General features: G+C 46.3%; 1 protein-coding gene across 2 annotated transcripts in view; it reads left to right on the top strand.

The window, feature by feature from the left end:
* The window catches only part of LARGE1 (LARGE xylosyl- and glucuronyltransferase 1), a 609,955-nt gene that overhangs the window by 187,287 nt on the left and 404,782 nt on the right, over positions 1–17,886 (top strand). The window contains exon 1 of one of the 2 annotated variants that reach the window (XM_018048226.1): positions 7,084–7,221. The exons of the other annotated variant lie outside the window; for it this stretch is intronic. Within the exon in view, the coding sequence (XP_017903715.1) occupies positions 7,095–7,221 (127 nt within the window). The 5' untranslated portion in view covers positions 7,084–7,094. Of the gene's footprint in view, positions 1–7,083; positions 7,222–17,886 lie in introns of those variants that run through there. 2 annotated transcript variants of the gene reach the window in all.

The raw sequence follows: 17,886 nt of genomic DNA, 5'->3' as shown, positions 1-17,886 counted from the left end.
GAGGATAAAATGGGGCGTGACAAGACTGAGTAGAGGGTTTGTTTTTTGGGTTGTGAAGTCATTCTGGAATTAGATGGTGGTGATGGTTGCATAACTCTAGGGATATAGTAAAAACCACTGAATTGTGTACTTTAAAGGGGTAAATTTTATGATTTGTGAAATATAATGTCTTAATAAAGTGTTCTTTTAAAAAAGAAAACCAACAGATACAAATGGAGCTGGTTTGGGTAAAAGGCAGGACCAGGAGGCCCAGGTTCTCTCAGCTGTTCATTGTCTTGACCTCACTTTTCAAGGTGTTCCAGAGATGCCATCACCTTTCCAAGGGGCAGAATCTGGGGGGCCTCTGTGTCCTCTGGCTTGGGTATTATCTAGTTCTAGGAAACTAATGTGAGGGATGTCAGGGCAGCAAGAGGAGGTGTGGAGATGATTCCCTTTCTCTTTTAAAAAATATTTCTCTTTGTTCGGCTGCTTTGGGTCTTAGTCGCAGCTCTCAGGAGCTTGTTTGCCTCACGCGGTATCTCCCATCGAGGCACACAGCCTCTGCCTTTGCGGTGTGCAGGCTCTGGGGCACTCAGGCTTTGGCAGTTGCCGTGTGTGGGCTTAGTTGCTCCATGACATGTGGGATCTTAATTTCCTGACCAAGGATCCAACCCACGTCCGCTGCATTGCAAGGCAGATTCTTAACTCCTGGGCCACCAGGGAAGTCCCAAGACGTTTCCCTTTCCATTTGGTTCTGACTCCCTGGCTATGAAAGGGGTGTGCTCACCAGCCTCCTGGTCTAAGTAGAAGTAGGAGAAGACCACTGTGATGACTTGTCACTTGAAGTACAGGTCAGTTCTGTGCCAGAGTGGAGGCAAGGTTGTTAGGAAAGAGAAACTTGAACCCCAGCTTCCCTCCCCCATTGCAATGTGGAGGTTGAATGGGACTTCCCTGCCGGTTCTCGGGACAAAGGGACAAAGTGAAAAGTATGTTGCAGATGGCCACGGCTATGTTGCAGAGCACTGCACTGTTGCCGCAGTTCCGTGCTTCAACCCCTTCAGTGGGTTCTTGATGCTCTTAGGGTGGGAGCCACTGTCAAGACCTTGAGTGACCTTATCTGACCTTGCATGCCCTGACCTGCATCACAAGGCTGCTTGCTGGACAGTCCTACTCTCTCCTAGTCCTCCATTCCCTTGACCATGCCTGCGATCTTCTGTCCTGTTGGTGAGCTTGTGTTTGTCTTTTAAAATCCAGCTTTTCACTATGTTATGGGTTGACTTCTCTCCCTACCCTGCCACCTGCCACAAACAATATTGAAGTTATAATTCCCAGTGCCTATAGATGTGACCTTGCTTGGAAATAGAGTCTTTGTGGTGGGTCAGGTTAAGATGAAGTCATGAGGGTGAGGTCTAATCCAACATGACTGGCATCCTTATAAGCGGAAATGTGGATGCACACGTGTACAAAGCAAGGACTCCAGGAGATCCAGCCACAAGTCAAGGAGTGCCTGAGGCCACCAGCAGCAAGGAGAGAGGCCTGGGACCTTTCTCCCTCAGGGCGGTCAAAAGGCACCCACCCTGCTGGCATCTTATTCTTGGACTTCCAGCCTGCAGAAATGAGAGAGAAGGCATTTCTGTTGTCTGTGCCATCCTGTTTGTGGTACTTCCTTATAGCAGCCCCGGAAGATGGATGTGTACCATCTTCATGAATAGTTTTCCCCAGTACTTCTAGCTGTTTATCATTTGACTATTACACTTAACACATTACATTATATTTAATTCTGTTTGTGCCTCTAAATAGACTGTGATGGTAGGGATGACCTGTTTGAATTCCTAAAGCTTAATGGTATATATGTCATACAGGAAGGACAGATGGATGGATCAAAAAGTCAACTAATCTTTCTTGATTCCAAAACAGAAGAGCTAAGTTCTTTGTGTCAAAGTTAAAAATGCAGATTAGCATTTGAAAGATAGATGCGTCACCTCTATTTGAGTCTCTCTTTGGCAAGCAGTCTTCAGGCATGCATATCCCAGCATAAATAACTCCGGATGTGTTAAAGAGGTCACCAGTGTTTAAGTTCATTAAATTAATGTTGTCATTGAGCTGCTGAGTCTGTTGCAGGTTGTAAACTATTCACTGTATTTCTGTGATTCTGCTGTAGAGTCATCTTCAGGAATATGAGGTGTATTAAAAATAGAGTTGCTTCATGCCATAGCGTCCTAGACCAGGAATTAAACAATGCAGGTCTACTGCTTAATGCTGCGTGGATTTCATTTGTTCATCCACTCAGGTGTTCAACCAAAATGTAAGTGCAAACATTCTGCCAGGAACTCTGAATATCAGGGGTACAGAGATAAAAGCAGTAAGCTGTTCCCCTTTAGGGGCTTGTAGTCTGGATGGTGTGTGAGAGGTGAATGAAGTGAAATTGTTGTTGTTCAGTCACTAAGTCATGTCAGACTCTTTGTGACCCCATGGACTGCAGCATGCCAGGCTTCTCTGTCCATCACTATCTCCCCAAGCTTGTTCAAACTCATGTCCATTGAGTCAGTGATGCCATCCAACCATCTCATCCTCTGTCACTTCTCTACTTGCCCTCAATTTTTCCCAGCATCAGAATCTTTTCCAATGAGTCAGCTCTTCACATCAGGTGGCCAAGGTGTTGGAGCTTTAGCATCAATGCTTCCAATGAAGATTCAGGGTTGATTTCATTAAAAGTGATAGGGCAGGGGGGCTGTGGGCATTGAATAGGATACTCAGTCTCTAAAGGTAGTTGTGAGAAAAGGCTTGGTCACAGGAGGTGATTCGCCTGGCCACAGGTAACAGGGAGGGTGGTGTTCTGGACTCCAAAAAGCACATGCAAAGGCACTGTGGCCAGTCCAAGGCCCCAGAGGCAGATCCCCGAGAAAAGGCCTGCGGTGACAGCCAGCAGTGGCTGCAGCATGGGGATAAGCAAAGCGGCCTCTGATTGTGAGTCCTTCGGAAGTGACTGCCATTGTTTGGGTACAGAGGTTCCAGGGTACTTCTCAGAAATTCAGTCACATTATTGTTTTTCTCACTGGCAAATAATTTGCGTACTTTTCCTTTACCCACCACTCACCTGTCCATCCACTGGCAGAACACGTACACTTGTGCACACACCTTGTGTCTGCAGGAACTGTACGTTTCTGTCTCATTCCCAGGACCACTGCAGGCCTTGGGACAGCCTGGTCCCTCCTCTCACTAACACTGGGCTGCTGAGGTGCTTATCATTTCCTGAATTTCACTCGTTTATTACTGTCTCCTCAAATTATCCAATTGGAGTGTGTCATCTTCCTGTCAGGAATTTGACAAGCTATTCCTTTTCCTGAAATACATGGGGTTTTTCCCCTCAGATACCCAGCTTTTGCTGAAATACCACTTGCTCCATAATTTCCCTCTGATCACTCAGTCTATTTATTGATAAAACCCTAAGAAGCTTTTGGGCCAACCCAAATAAAAATGCAAACCTGTCTCCCATGACTTATCATCTCTAAGTTTCTACTTGATTTTTCTCCTTAGTACTTGTCACTCTTTGTGTGCTTATTTGCTCAGTCATGTCCATTTCTTTGCGACCCCATGGACTGTAACCTGCCAGGCTCCTCTGTCCATGGAATTCTCCAGGCAAGAATACTAGAGTGGGTTGCCCAAGGGATCTTCCCAACCCAGGGATTGAACCTAGGTCTCCCACATTGCAGGTGGATTCTTTACCATCTGAGCCACCAGGGAAGCTCTAACTCGTTAGTATGTTGCAGAAGGTGGGGTGTGTGTGTGTGTGTGTGTGTTTACATCTGTGTGTGTGTTTATGTGTGTGTGTGTTTGCATGTGTGTGTGTTTACTTTACTTGGGTCTGTATCTCTTCCCAGGACACACACAAATAAAACCTTCATGGGACTAAGGATTTTTCTCTTTGTGGAATGGTGTTGTACCCCAACACTGAGAACTGTACCTGGCTTGTTATAAGTCTCTGTAATTACATGCCAAAGGGATGAGAGGGGTAGGGAATGAAGATGGGGTGGGTGTGTGTGTGTGTGTGTGTGTGTGTGTGTGTATGTATGTGTGCACGTGGATGCGTGCAGGTCCTCACATACCTGTCTCTTCTGCTTCTCCTGACACCAGCTTCTGCATGAAGCTGAGAAATTGACATCTGATGTGCAGGAGGAGCCAGGGCCGGGCTGGTGTCCATCCTGCATTCTGTCTGTTGGCCTTCGTTGTTGTCAACGAATTGTTGTCAACATTGTCTGTTGCTTGGGAGTAAGCTCTGAAGGCATGTCCAAATGGGGGCAGTGCTGCTTTGGGGGCAATGGTGGCATTTTTAGGTGATTTTTAGTTGGAGTAAATGAAACACCTCTTAAGATGCTTCTCTGGGGGAGACAGAAGTCAGTGGCTGTGGGAGGTCTGGAGGGCTTCAGTCTGATTCATTGTATTCTTAGCACATTGCTCTTTCATGCATCCGAGCATAAGGATATCTTTGGGTCCTCATCTCTTAATACAATGCACTGAGGCTTGTATATGTCCCCCCAAAGCTGGCTTTTAATGCTTTCCCCGTGACATTGTTTATTGCCCCTGCCCTGGTCACTTGAGAAAGACTTTCTTCAATTCATCTGCCTTTCCTGCCCTGACTGCCCCTTTCAATGGGAGGGTTGGTTGTAGTCACTGTCTTTGCTGGGACTCAATGTGTGATTATCTCCTTTCCAACTCCGTACCCCATCACGTATCTCCTCTTGCCAAGTCTGTACTTGGAGTTCTGTATATATTGTATTTAATCAACCCTGATAAAATCAACCATGGCCACTTAATGGAAGCAAAGGGTTTGGAGAGCTTCCAGGTGGGTGGACACTTGGAGGTGCTGGGAGGGTGGGGCATCCGGATGGCATGAGTGTGCTGAGCCCCTCTCTATTTCCTACCCAGTGCATCTCTTCCATTTGGCTGTTTCTGAGCTGTAGTCTTTAAAATAAACTAGTGGTTGTAGGTAAAGTGCTTTTCTGAGTCTTATGAGTCAGTTCAGCAAATCATAGAGCTCGAGGAGGGGATCTTGGAAACTCCCAGACTTTAGAGCTGGTTGGTTCAGGAGGCCCAAACTTGTGGCTGGTGTCCAAAGTGGGACACATTCTTGGGAGCTGAGTCTTTCACTTGTGATGTTGGCATTGACTCCAGGTAATGTCAGAATTGAACTGGATTCGAGGGCACTCAGATATGCGAGGGAAGGGAAAAAAAAAAACACATATATTTGATGTCAGAAATGTTGAGTTCAACCTGTTCGTTGCTTTGCACTGTTGTCATTTTGTAGTTCAGCATGGTGTTCACTGCGCTCTCTTTGGGCAAGTTAATGGCTCAGGTTTCTCAAAGAGTATTAGAAGATTAAAGAATTTCTCAACCTCAGCACTTAGATGTTTGGGACCTGAAAATTCTTCGTATTTGAATGAAGTTTGGCAGTTTACCCAGCTTCTACCTGCCAGACGCCAGTGGCTCCCTGCTCCTGACACATGCAGGTACCGTTGTGATATCAAAAATGTCTCCAGTCATTGTCAAATGTCCCGGGGTGGGAGGCAGGGGGCAAAGTCACCCTCAGCTGAGACGTACTGGCATAGAATAAGACTTCATCAAGTGTTCCTAAAAACATCACCGTTCTGATGATGATGATGGTGATAGAGACGTAGTTCTTTAATTTATCTCCCAAGTATTTATGTAGTGCCTACTCTGTATATTGCATGGCATGAGTTCAGAGAGATAAACTGAGGTTGTTTAGTCACTAAGCCACGTCTGACTCTTTGCAGCCCTATGGACTGCAGCATGCCAGGCTTCCTTGTCCTTCACTCTCTCCCAGAGTTTGCTCAGATTTATGTCCGTTGAGTGGATGATGCCATCAAACACTCTCATCCTCCGTTGCCCTCTTTTCCTGTCCTCAGACTTTCCCCAAATCAGGGTCTTTTCCAAGGAGTTGGCTCTTCCCATCAGGTGGCCAAAGTATTGAAGCTTCAGCTTCACCATCAGCCCTTCCAATGAGTATTCAGGGTTGATTTCCTTTAGGATTGGCTGGTTTGATCTCCTTGTAGTCCGAGGGACTCTCAAGAGTTCTCCAGCACCACAGTTTGAAAGCGTCAATTCTTTGGAATTCAGCCTTCTTTATGGTCTAGCTCTCACATCTGTACATGACTATATGAACCTTTGTTGCCAAAGTGATGTCTCTGCTTTTTAATACACTGTCTAGGCTTGTCATAGCTTTTCTTCCCAGGAGCAAGCATCTTTTAATTTCATGGCTGCAGTCACCGACTGCAGTGATTTTGGAGCCCAAGAAAATAAAATCTGTCACGGTTTCCTTTTTTCCCCCATCTATTTGCCATGAAGTGATGGGACCAGATGCCATGATCTTGGTTTTTTGAATGTTATAAGCCAGCTTTTTCACTGTCCACTTTCATGGAAATAATGTCAGCCTGTGGCTCCTGCCCTCTGGCAGGTTATGATGGGGTAGGAGAATCTTCCAATGTTGCCTGAAGTGTTTTGGCCCAACTTGATCACAGCAGAAGAACGATGATGAGGCAAGCTCACTGGCTTTCAGGCTTCTTCCTGGTGGACAGATCTCCTCTTTTGATTTCCAGTGAACTTGGTGACGCAGAGAGGAAACTCCCTTGTGGGTTGATCCCCTGCTTCCTGTTGAAACCTGGCCTAGGAAGGACTGACCCTGACCCAGAGCAGTGGCTCTTTGAAAGGGCAGCCATTGTCCACTGGGGCTGCTCCTTGATGCCTTCAGAATTCCTGCCAGGATCTTGTTGGGAGAGCACCGCCACCTCCTCAGTTTGCACCTCATAAAGCAGCAGGAGGGTCCTTTGCACCCACAGCACATTGCACAGCACCTCTGCTCCACAGTCTCCATCAAACCTGACCACTGGCCTTCTGGAATCTTCTGGAACTGCTGCACGCTGCTCCTCCCTCACCCCTGACTCACTCCCACCAACTCCTCTCCTGTCCCTGCTGCTCCTCCTGCCTGTTCAGTTCGCCTGTTCCCACCAGTTGCTCTCCTGGCTGCCTCTCTGGGAATGTTCTCCCCCCGAGATCCATCAGAGCTCATTCCTTAACTCCCGCTTCCCTTAGGGCCCTTTATGAAACAGCAAGCCTCTCGTCCCCCTGCCTGTATCTCCTTGCCTTGTGTTCTTTACAGCTCCTCACACAGCCACTGTGTCCTGCCATCGTCGAGGCTGTGGCTTACCTGTGTTCTTCCTCTAGAAGGTGAGTGTCCTGAGGACCGGCCGTTTGTCCATCTTATTCAGTGTCCAGAAGAGTGCCTGGCATGTCCTGCATGCTCAGTAATAGCCAGTGGGTAATAAATGGATGAACAGATGGATGGACGGACAGATGGACGGGTTCTCGCTTAAGAAAGGAGATGTTAAGGTGACTCTGTGTTAAGAAAGACAAATATCAGATGAAATCTCTTGTCTGTGGAATGTAAAAAGATGATACAAGCAAACTCACAAAGCAAACAGACTCACAGACATTGTAAACAATCTTAGGGTTACCAGAGGGGATAGTGGGGATGGGGGATAAATTAGAAGTTTGGAATTAACAGATTCACACTACTATATATAAAATAAATGAGGACCTGCTGTATGGCCCAGAAAACTATGCCCAATATCTTGTGATAATCTATAATAGAAAAAAGTCTGAAAAATAATATATATGTGTGTGTGTGTGTGTGTGTGTAACTGAATCATTTTGCTGTACACTTGAAACTAACACAACATTGTAAATTATACTTTACTTTAAAGAAAGACAGACTCTGTGTTAATACAAAGTTGCCAAGATTGTGCAGAACCTTTGTGCACCCTTTCCTGGGAGGGATGGGCTTCTCCTACCATGAGCTGGGTGCTGGCGGAGTCAGTACCTATTTAAAACTCTCACTAAGGTCAAGTCCAAGGCTTCCCTAATAGCTCAGTTGGTAAAGAATCTGGCTGCAGTGCAGGAGACCCCGGTTGGATTCCTGGGTCAGGAAGATCCACTGGAGAAAGGATAGACTACCCACTCTAGTATTTTTGGGCTTCCCTTGTGGCTCAGGTGGTAAAGAATCAGCCTACAATGTGGGAGACCTGGGTTCAATCCCTGGGTTGGGAAGATCCCCTGGAGAAGGGAAAGGCTACCCACTGTAGTATTCTGGCTTGGAGAATTCCATGGACTGTATAGTCCAAGGGGTCATGAAGAGTTGGACATGACTGAGCGACTTTGACTTTCACAAGGTCAAGTCCATGTTATGACAATCCTTTCCTCTCTATCTCGAGATAATTTTCTCCTGGTTAATGAGCCCACCTGGGCGTACAGATGAGGGCATGGAGGGCGACCCTTGTAGAACTGTGTCTCACAGCCCCAGGGTCTCACCTCTGACCCACAGCATCATCAGTCTTGTCTTCATATTTTGGGCTCTTCATCCCTGGACCTTTGCTGTGCTCTCTGCTTTGCTCATCCCTAACATGCAAGAAGGATATTGCCATCTTTTTCATCTAAAGCATGTGGAATTTTCAGGAGGAAATGAAAACATGCATTTTGTCATCGTCACTCCTCCAACTCATTGTCTTGCACTCAGCATCCTGTGCAGAATCTGCCCGTCGCCCTGGTGGGCTCCATCACCCACACACCTCTGGTTCCCCAGCCTGTTTCCTTGTGCATGTCCCCTTTGCTGCCCTCTATGGCTCTCGCTCAGCATCCCTCCTGTTCCCCTCTCCCCCAACCCTGTCCCTCGCCCGCGCTTTTCTCTCCACTAAGCCTCCTTTGACTCTTCTTCTCTTGGTATGTTCAGCCTTCTTCACCTGATGTATCAGAGTCACTCCATTTCTAAAGCAGGAAACTGTGTTGTTTGAATAAGCCTTTGTTACCTTTTATCTGGGCTTCCCTGGTGGTGCAGAGGTTAAAACGTCTGCCTGCAATGTGGGAGACCTGGGTTCAATCCCTGGGTCGGGAAGATCCCCTGGAGAAGGAAATGGCAACCCACTCCCGTATTCTTGCCTGGAGAATCCCATGGACAGAGGAGCCTGGTGGGCTACAGTCCACGGGTCGCAAAGAGTCGGACACGACTGAGCGACTTCACTATCACTTTCTATCTGACCTTGCCTTCTGCCTCCTTTTATTCCTTTTATTTATTTTTTTATTTAAAATTTTTATTGTTTTGGCTACATCATGTGGATCGTTGCCCCAACCAGGAGTCGAAGCTGTGCCCCCTGCAGCAGAAGCACAGTCTGAACTACTGGAATCACTTTTAAAAAAGGAAATGGAGTTGGGGTTGTGCACAAGGCTTTTCTGTTCCCACTTGGCACCAAGGAAAATAACTGCTCAGACCATGTCAGAGTTCTATGGGGAGAGGTGGTATGAGTTCTGGAGCTTCTGTGAGAAGAGAAGCTTGTTTATTCTTAAACCGCTTGCAGTCTTACTACTGTACCTTTAGGCTGCACTGACCAGTCAGTGTAAATGGGGCAGTACTCATGTTTATCCTCTGGCTGCCCTAGTCTCATCTGCTGAGTTTTCACAATGCCCTTAACTGGGAGTCTAGATTTGGCTTAAAAGACATCCCTTCAGGGCACTTCATGAAAATGTTTGAGTGCATTTCTTCTTTGTGCTCATGCCTTTGTATCCCTTCTTACTGTTTGCCTCAATTCACCCAGACCTTTAAGTTAAGTGAGGAACTTCTAAGTTTATGATCAACCTCCCATAATTGTCGAGTAATGTATTGGGTTGGCCAAAAGGTTTGTTTGGGTGTTTGTAAGATGGTACAGGAAACCCAACCAACTTTTTGGCTAACTCAGTGCTTAGAAGAGACTCGCCTATTCAGATTCTCATGCAGTTTTCATAATAAAGCTGAGAAGACAGGTATTTCTGTCCACATTCTCTGAATGAGACAACTGAAATTCAGAAGGAATACACATTTTGTTGTTCAGTGACTTGCCCAAAGTCGCAAACCTGGAGAACCAAGATTTCAATCTAGAGCCAGTGGCTCCAAGTTCAGCACTCTTTGCCCTACACCTAATTCCAAACTCACTTTGACTTAAAAATTTGAATCATGCAAGTGGTTGCAAATAATGAAGCCCAGTTATGTTGTTTAGTTGACACTGCACTGCTGAATCCTACTTCCTTCTGCCTCTGGCTTTGGTTTTGTTTTCCATATTTTTTTTTTTCCTTTTTGCCTGCACTGTGTGTCATGTGAAATCTTGGTTCCCTGACCAGGGACCAAACTCCTGCCCCCTGCATTGGAACTGTGGAGTATTAACCACAGGACCTCTAGGGAAGTCCCTCCATCAAAATCTGACTTGCCTTTACTGCTTTGAATTTGTGGCTTCCTCCCAAACCCTCAGGAATACCATAGGCACTAGGAACCCAGGAATTGCCCTCCCAGAGCTGAGCCAGGGCTCTGCACGGGGATGGCAGTCCAGGAGGACCAAGCTCTGCTTCCGATGGCCCTCTAGCTTCAGTCACTTCAGTGTTTATTAGCACCCATCTTATACTCTGCAGCCAGACTTACCTCCCACCACCCCGCCCCACAGTGGCGTAAGACAGTGTAAATTTCTGGATCTGTTCAGAGTAGCCACTGCCCACCTTGCATCTCTGGCCATTTCCTTCTCTGACATCTTACATGTCAACCTTGTATAACCAGACTGTCCTCTCCAGCCTTGGGCCTCACATGTGCACTAGTATACCAATTCTCAGAAAAGAGGGATTTTTAAAAGGCTCTGATACGTGGCATTTGCCCATTTCTGTAGTGTAAATTCTCCCACCAGTCAGGAGCCAGCTCTAGCACCCAAATGGAGCCAGGCTGCCTGGAATGCCCTTCTCTCCTCTCCTTGTTGATTCTTAGACATTGCTTCTTTCAGGGTGACTTTCTCAACCAACGCCCACCTGTCCCCTGCCTGGCAGAAGCTCTGTGTTTCTACATGCCCCCTTGCTAACACCAGTTATAAATAGCACTCACCAGACTTGCTCATAATTGTGTGTGCTTGGCCATCTCCCTTCTGTTTTCTGCACTCTGTGGGTGGGTACCAGCTGTGTGTTGATTCATTTCGCTAACCCAACACTACGTACAAGGTCATAGACATACAAAGATGCTCAACCAAATGTTTGTTTGATGGAGGCACATTTTGACTTTAAAAGGGCAGTAACCTTTGTACTTATTTCAGGAAGAGGATTTCGTGTGGATGCAAGTTCTAATCTTCCATATTTAAGTTGCAAGACATACTGATCTGCTCGAAGAGGGGGATGGCTGTCTTATTTATGACACTTGGGTATGTGCCCAAACACCCAGGAGCGGGAAGGGAAAGCTCAGTTTTCACCTGAAAATTTTGGAATCAAGGCTCTTTCTTCTAGGATGTAGGGGGACTGTCCAGTTCTGTCTCTGTCTCTCCCTCTTTTCCCTCTGATTCTCTTGTTTTCTCTCTGTCCTCCACCCCGTGTGCTCTCCTTGGTTTCTTTGTTCACCAGCTGTGTTCTTTCCCCCTTCAGCTGTCCAGCTCCCTCTGTTCTTCCATCTTTTGCATGACCCAGGATGGTCTTCCAGCCCCAGCTGTAAATGCCTGTCAGCTTAGACACTTACCATCCGTGAGGACTTGTTTTTGTGCCTTCTGTAAAATTTCCATGATAATCAATACATTTGGCTCTGCACTGCTGGTTGAACCACACTCCCCCCTGCCTGGTCACCACCTCGGATCAGGCATCCCTGGCTGGTGTGATCAGTATAAGGGAGAGTGGGGTTGCGGTGGGACACACAGACATGACAGACCTGTCCAGGCCATTCAAGTAAGATGTTTTCCTCTAAATGTGCAGTCTCAGTCTGTTTGAAGCTAAAAATGACAGTAACTTGGAGTTGGTAGGGTGACCACTTCATTTCTCAGTAGAATAATCATGGATCAGAAAGGAGAACACTCAGCCCATTGACCATGTGGCCGGGAAGCTCTTGTATTGACTTATGTTGCGTCCATCCAATAGGAATCTAAGTCTATTAACATAACCGTGGCTGCAGCTTCCGTGATTGCCTTGGGGAGTCCCGTCAACATGTTAATTAATTATCCTCAGTGTGAACAGATTTCCTCTAGAGAGCCTCTTGTCTGTTTTCTTAGCCTCGTTCTGTGCCTTCCAATTTTTCCACCTTGCTCCCTTCATAAATTATCCACTGTCTTAAATTTACCCCCAGCATCTGATTTGGCTCTGCACAGCATGGTCTTGGTGAGCCAGCTGTGGTTCTGATGGACTACACTTAGCCTAGAATCCTTGAAGCAGAAAGGTGGGGATTTGTTAAGGTCTGCCTCTTGATCGATACCTCAGGGTATGGACATCCTTGGACATTTTCTCTGTAGAAACAGTCAATGTGCTAATAAGGGACTGTGAACTGATAAAGAATAGTAACCCATTTGGCTTGATTGAAAGAGAGGTAAAGACAGTACCCAAAGTTGTCAGCAGTGCAACAGAAATGGTTGTCTACTCTTCAGTATTGTGATGGAGCTTTTATTTTATTATTTTATTTGTGGCTTTTATGTAAAGTATTGCAGGAACCTAGAGGCTAGAAAGAGAGAAGCTTTAGAGCTGAGATGGAAGGAACAAAAGCAGAGTGATGACAAATAGGATGTCTCAGAGATGGAAAGTAATGGTGGCAATGAGTGGGAAGGCCCAGCCCAGGAGGGCTGAAACAGGGATGGACAGCCTGACCCTTTGGGACAAAGCGACTTCAGAAGAGTATATTGAAATGAAATTTTAGGATGTAGTTGGTTAAGTGGTTTCATGTATGGTTGTGGTAACCTTTATCCTTCATGCATTAAGTTTCCTTTGCCATTTGTTGCACCAGAGAGATAAATAAGTGCCAGTTGGTTTCTTAAGCACAATCATTAGTGCTTGGGATTGTTTACAGAGGAAGAATCTGTTGGGTCACCAGCCTTCTCAGATAACCTCTGTCTGGGAGCTCTCCTGCCCCACTGTGGGTACTGGAGTGTCCTGGAGTGGATTTATTAGTGTCCTGGAATGGATCTACAGGGTTGTAATCTGACCTTAAGGAAATATACTGAGTAGGTGAGGAAAGAGTCCAGGGATTATCAGTACTAGAAGGAAAAAAGCTGGGACTCTATGGCAGCCCCTGGGGGCAGATTTACAAAGTACTCTTTTAGAGAGGCTTTTGATGGTAAACATTGGTGATTGACTCTCAGAGTCCATTAGAGGCACTAGTTGGGATATCTCCCCACAGCCCTAGAGCATTGCTCTGTTGGATGTTACAACTGAATAAAAAGACAAGGTGATACCCATTGTGTTTCCCTGGTGGCTCAGACAATAAAGAATCCGCCTACAATGCAGGAGACCTGGGTTCGACCCCAGGGTTGGGAAGATCCCCTGGAGTAGAGCATGGCAACCCACGCCAGTATTCTTGCCTGGAGAGTCTCCATGGACAGAGGAGCCTGGTGGGCTCTGCAGTCCGTGGGGTCACAAAGAGCCACGACTACACCACTGAGGGACTAAACACAGCACAGCGCACTGTGTGTGACGGGCGGGTAGGTAGGAGGGTGAGTAATGAATGGGAGGAAAGAAGAGACCCAGCAACATGCCTCTTCAACAGAAACGATTTTTGGTCCACTTGGAGAGACAGAAGATAACATACGTAGCGAAGAGGAGTATCTTTTGTGTATCCATGGGGGATCATTTTGGTATTAGTAGCAGAAAAACCAACTAACAGTGTCTTAGGTAAGGATGTATTTGTCTTTTTCTTTAATTGGAGTGCAATTGCTTTACAACATTGTTGGTTTCTGCTATACAGCTGAAGTGAATCAGCTATCTGTATGCCTGTATTCCTCCCTCTCGGATCTCCCTCCCACCCTGCTCCCGTCCCACCCTTCCAGGTCATCGCGGAGCACCAAGCTGAGTTCCCTGCGCTGCACTGCTATTCCCACTAGCTATTTCTTTTACACATGGCAGTGTATTTATGTCAAACCTAATCTCCCAGTTCATCCCACTCTCCCCTTAAAAAAAAATGAAGGAAAAAATGTACATTATCCAGAAGAAGTGTATTTGTCTTGCTGTATAATCATGGAGAGAGGCAGTTGTTGCCATCGGTGGTATGGCTCAATGATCTTGTTGCTCTGGTGGGGCTTCTCTGCTGACCTGTGGTCTCCTCATATTTTTGCAAGCTGGTTGCAGGAAATACAAGTCTCAGAAAATACTGAAAATTATCCCCGCCCTAACAACCACTTTTTAAACATTTACCTTACACCCCTGCCTATTTGCCTTGTAGCAAGTAACACATAGTAGAGGTTTAATATATATCTTTTGAATGAGTGCACAGGTATAGTAGCAGTGTCAGTTAAAATACAAGGCTCTTTCTTTTTTTAATTGGAGTATAATTGCTTTATCATGTTGTGTTAGTTTCTGCTGTACAACAGTGTGAATCAGCTATGTGTATACATCTGTCCCCTCCTTCTTGAGAGTTCCTCTTCTGCCCCCAATCACACCCTTCTGTGTCATCTCAGAGCACAAGCTGCTGCTGCTGCTCAATCACCAAGGTGTATCTGACTCTTTGCGACCCCACGGACTGTAGCCCAGGCTCCTCTGTCCATGGGATTTCCCTGGCAAGAATACTGGAGTGGGTTGACATTTTTTTCTCCAGGGGATCCTCCCGACCCAGGAATTAATCCTGTGTCTCCTGCATTGGCAGGTGGATTCTTTATCACGGAGCCACCCGGGAAGCCCACAGAGCACAAGAATCTTTATTAAACCTGAATTTCAGATAAATGTTTAACAATTTTTACTATAAGTACATCCCAGATGTTTGATGGGACATGCTTATATGTTTAAAAAAACCTTATATAGTTGATCTGAAATTCAAATCTAACTGGGTATCCTGTATTTTTCTCCTCAATCTGGCAGCCTAAGGGCATAGGAGTGACTTTATGGAAATAGATGTGAAGACTTACCTCTATTTTGCAAAGTGAGGGCTACCTGTCTGAATCATTCTTCAGCATATGGGATGAGGTAGAAATTTGGTCACAGATTGTGCAAAGGGTTGGAACAATTTATCTAGAGGGAAACATGAAATTGGAATTAGTAGTTAGTGATGGAGAATTAACTCAACATTAAATAAATTGTGGATGGTTTGTAACTCCTTAGAGAGTTTTTTTTTGTTTTTTTTTTTTTTTTTTTTAGTGTTGGTTTCAGAGCACTGAAAAGAAAGCCTCCTGCCAGCTGGGACCCGCAGGATGTCAGTACAGGGGTCCCTTGCTCAGTGACATTTGTCTGTGATCTCAGGAGAGGTCTGAGCTGTGTCTGAAAGCAGAATGACTTTAGTCAGGTGTGTCTGATGCCACTGGCGTCATAGATGGGGGCTCTGATTTGCGATTCTTGGCCACATGTCACCGGATGGGGGAATTTGGCAGAGGGAATTTCTGAACCTACAACTTGTTTGAAATGCAAATTCTTGGACTCCCCTCCAGACCTACTGCAACAGGTGCCTTGGTGGTGTGGGGCCCTGCATTCTTATATTTTAGCCAGACCTCAAGGTGACTGTGATGTCCACTGACATTTGGGAGCTACTGTTCTAGTTGGTAGAGGAACCGTGGAAGAATGGTAGCTTTGCATTCCACCAAAGGGCCACTTGCAGTGTGGGGACAGAGCACAGCTGGCTTGGAGAGACCACTTGTGGACTAGGTAATCGTGCAGCTGTTACTGTGGTATTGATATATGCTTTAAGTAATTACCCTGATATTGATTACCCTTTATGTGATTATTGATATACCCTTTAAGTGAACATTCACTTAAACAGATGGCAAAGGATCCGTGGCACTTCTGAAGGAGGAGTGGGGAGGGCTCTCTGGTTGGTGGAGTGGCTCATGTGGATGGAAAGATGTGGGTGATAGGTAGGTACCCTGGGTTCTAGTCCGCACCTGGCCAGGAACTTACTGGACTCCAGTTTCTGATTGTGTAAAATGAGGATCTCAGAGGAACAGCCCAGTTCCAATTCTTTCTAGCCCAAAGTGAGAGTGTTAAACACTCGGTTGTGTTTGACTTTTTGAGACCTGATGGACTGTATCTCACCAGGCTCCTCTGTCCATGGGACTCTCCAGGCCAGAACACTAGAGTGGGTTGCCATTTCCTCCTCCAGGGGATCTTCCTGATCCAGGGATCAAATCCAGGTCTCCTTCACTCCAGACAGATTCTTTACTGTCTGAGCCACCAGGGAATCTCCAAGCTAATGGAAAACACGAAGAGAGTGGAAGGCAAGGGTTCCCACCAGTTGAGCATGACTTTCAGGTACCCCTGCTTCCATCCATGCTCCCTTCTCTCTGTGTTGTGGACCTCATTTCTCCCACCCCGGCTTGTATGCAAGCCCTTCTGGCAGCGTGTCTCCTGAGGATATAAGTTGGGGACGGCTTGTACTTGAATTCCAGAGGATGGCCTTGGATGAGCCAGGGGGATCTTGGAGGACTTCAGAGCTAAGTTGACATTCCTAAACTAGGTGGCAGACAAGAGGATGTCGGATGAATAAATTAATCTATCTAGCCTCACTTTTTCCATCTGAATAATGGGCTAAGGAGCCCAGACTCAGCAGGGCATGGTGATGAGATAAGTGAGGCATTGAGAGGCTAATTCCCTCCCTCCCCCACCTTCCACCCTCCTTCCCCTTCTCTCCTCTGCTTGTTCTGATAGGATCATCCCAGGATGTCTCCCTGGGGCCACCTCTGCATCTTCAGAGCCTAGTGTTCAGGGCACGTGAGATGGCTACCCTGAATCCTTCCAGAACCTGAGGTGGCTCACGTAGGAATTCAGGGTGCCCCACTGGCAGCGTGAGGTTTAAATGGGTCAGAGAACTGTGTTTGGTTGGCTGGTCTTAGAGGGGCCAGTGATGGGTGCATGTGAGGCAGTATGGGTAGCAAGGTGGGATGATGTCATGTTCCATTTTACCTGGACACCGCAGATTTTTTTTTAAATTCCTTTTGTTTTTCTTGTGATTGGTTTGTTACTCAGGTGCATTTGTATTACAATATTCCATTGAGCACTTATATGATCAAAGCAGTGCTTACTATCTGTATCTCCAATGTGGTGTCTTTTAAAAAAAAATAAATTTAATTGCTTCACAGTATTGGCTTCTGCCCTACGCCAGCGTGAATCAGCCATAGGTATACATATATGCCCTCCCACTTGAACCTCCCTGCCACCTCAGCCCCCACCCCGCCGGACCCCAGGTTGTCACAGAGCAGGGGGTTGAGCTCCCTGCTTCATACAGCAGGTTCCCACTGGCTATCTCTTTTACATATGGCAATGTACATGTTTCCATGCTGCTCTCTCAGTTCACCCCGCCCTCTCCTTCCCCCACTGTGTCCACAGTCTGTTCTTTATGTCTGTGCCTCCAGTGTGGTATCTTTTATCTCAATTTTGACTTTGCCCATCCGATCCTATGAAGCAGGCGTCATTCCTTCCCCTGGTTTACAGGTGAGGCCGCAGGCTTAATGAGGGAAGGGCTGTGCTCAAGAGTGCACAAAGAAGTCAAGATTTGAAGTAGTTTATCTGACCCCAGAGCAGACAGTTTAATCTTTCCAGGCAGAGATCAACTTTTTCATTCCTCTGGAGTCACGTGGTCAAATGGCAGAGTAGAAAGTCCATCTCTGGCCTGTCAATCACCATAGCGACATCGTGACACCGCTGTAGTTCCCACTATCCTTCCACCTGTCTTAGCCAACTCGGTAGAAAGGCAGGAAGCAGTCCCCAGTTGCCTGGACCAGTCTGCTAGATGGCCTGGTTTACCCTTATTGACTGGTGGGGGCTGATTTTTAATCCAGACTATTGAAGAAGAGTAAATACAGGGATTCATCATTTATAACTTAAGAAATTTATACCTGGAGTTGGGGGAGCCTAAAACAAAACCACCAACTAGATAATTAAGGAACTGTTAGA

Source organism: Capra hircus, chromosome 5 (genome assembly GCF_001704415.2).
Source record: "Capra hircus breed San Clemente chromosome 5, ASM170441v1, whole genome shotgun sequence".
NCBI classification, from domain to species: domain Eukaryota; kingdom Metazoa; phylum Chordata; class Mammalia; order Artiodactyla; family Bovidae; genus Capra; species Capra hircus.
The sequence above is the reverse complement of the archived record's forward strand: the minus strand, read 5'-3'. Positions and strand labels throughout refer to the sequence as shown.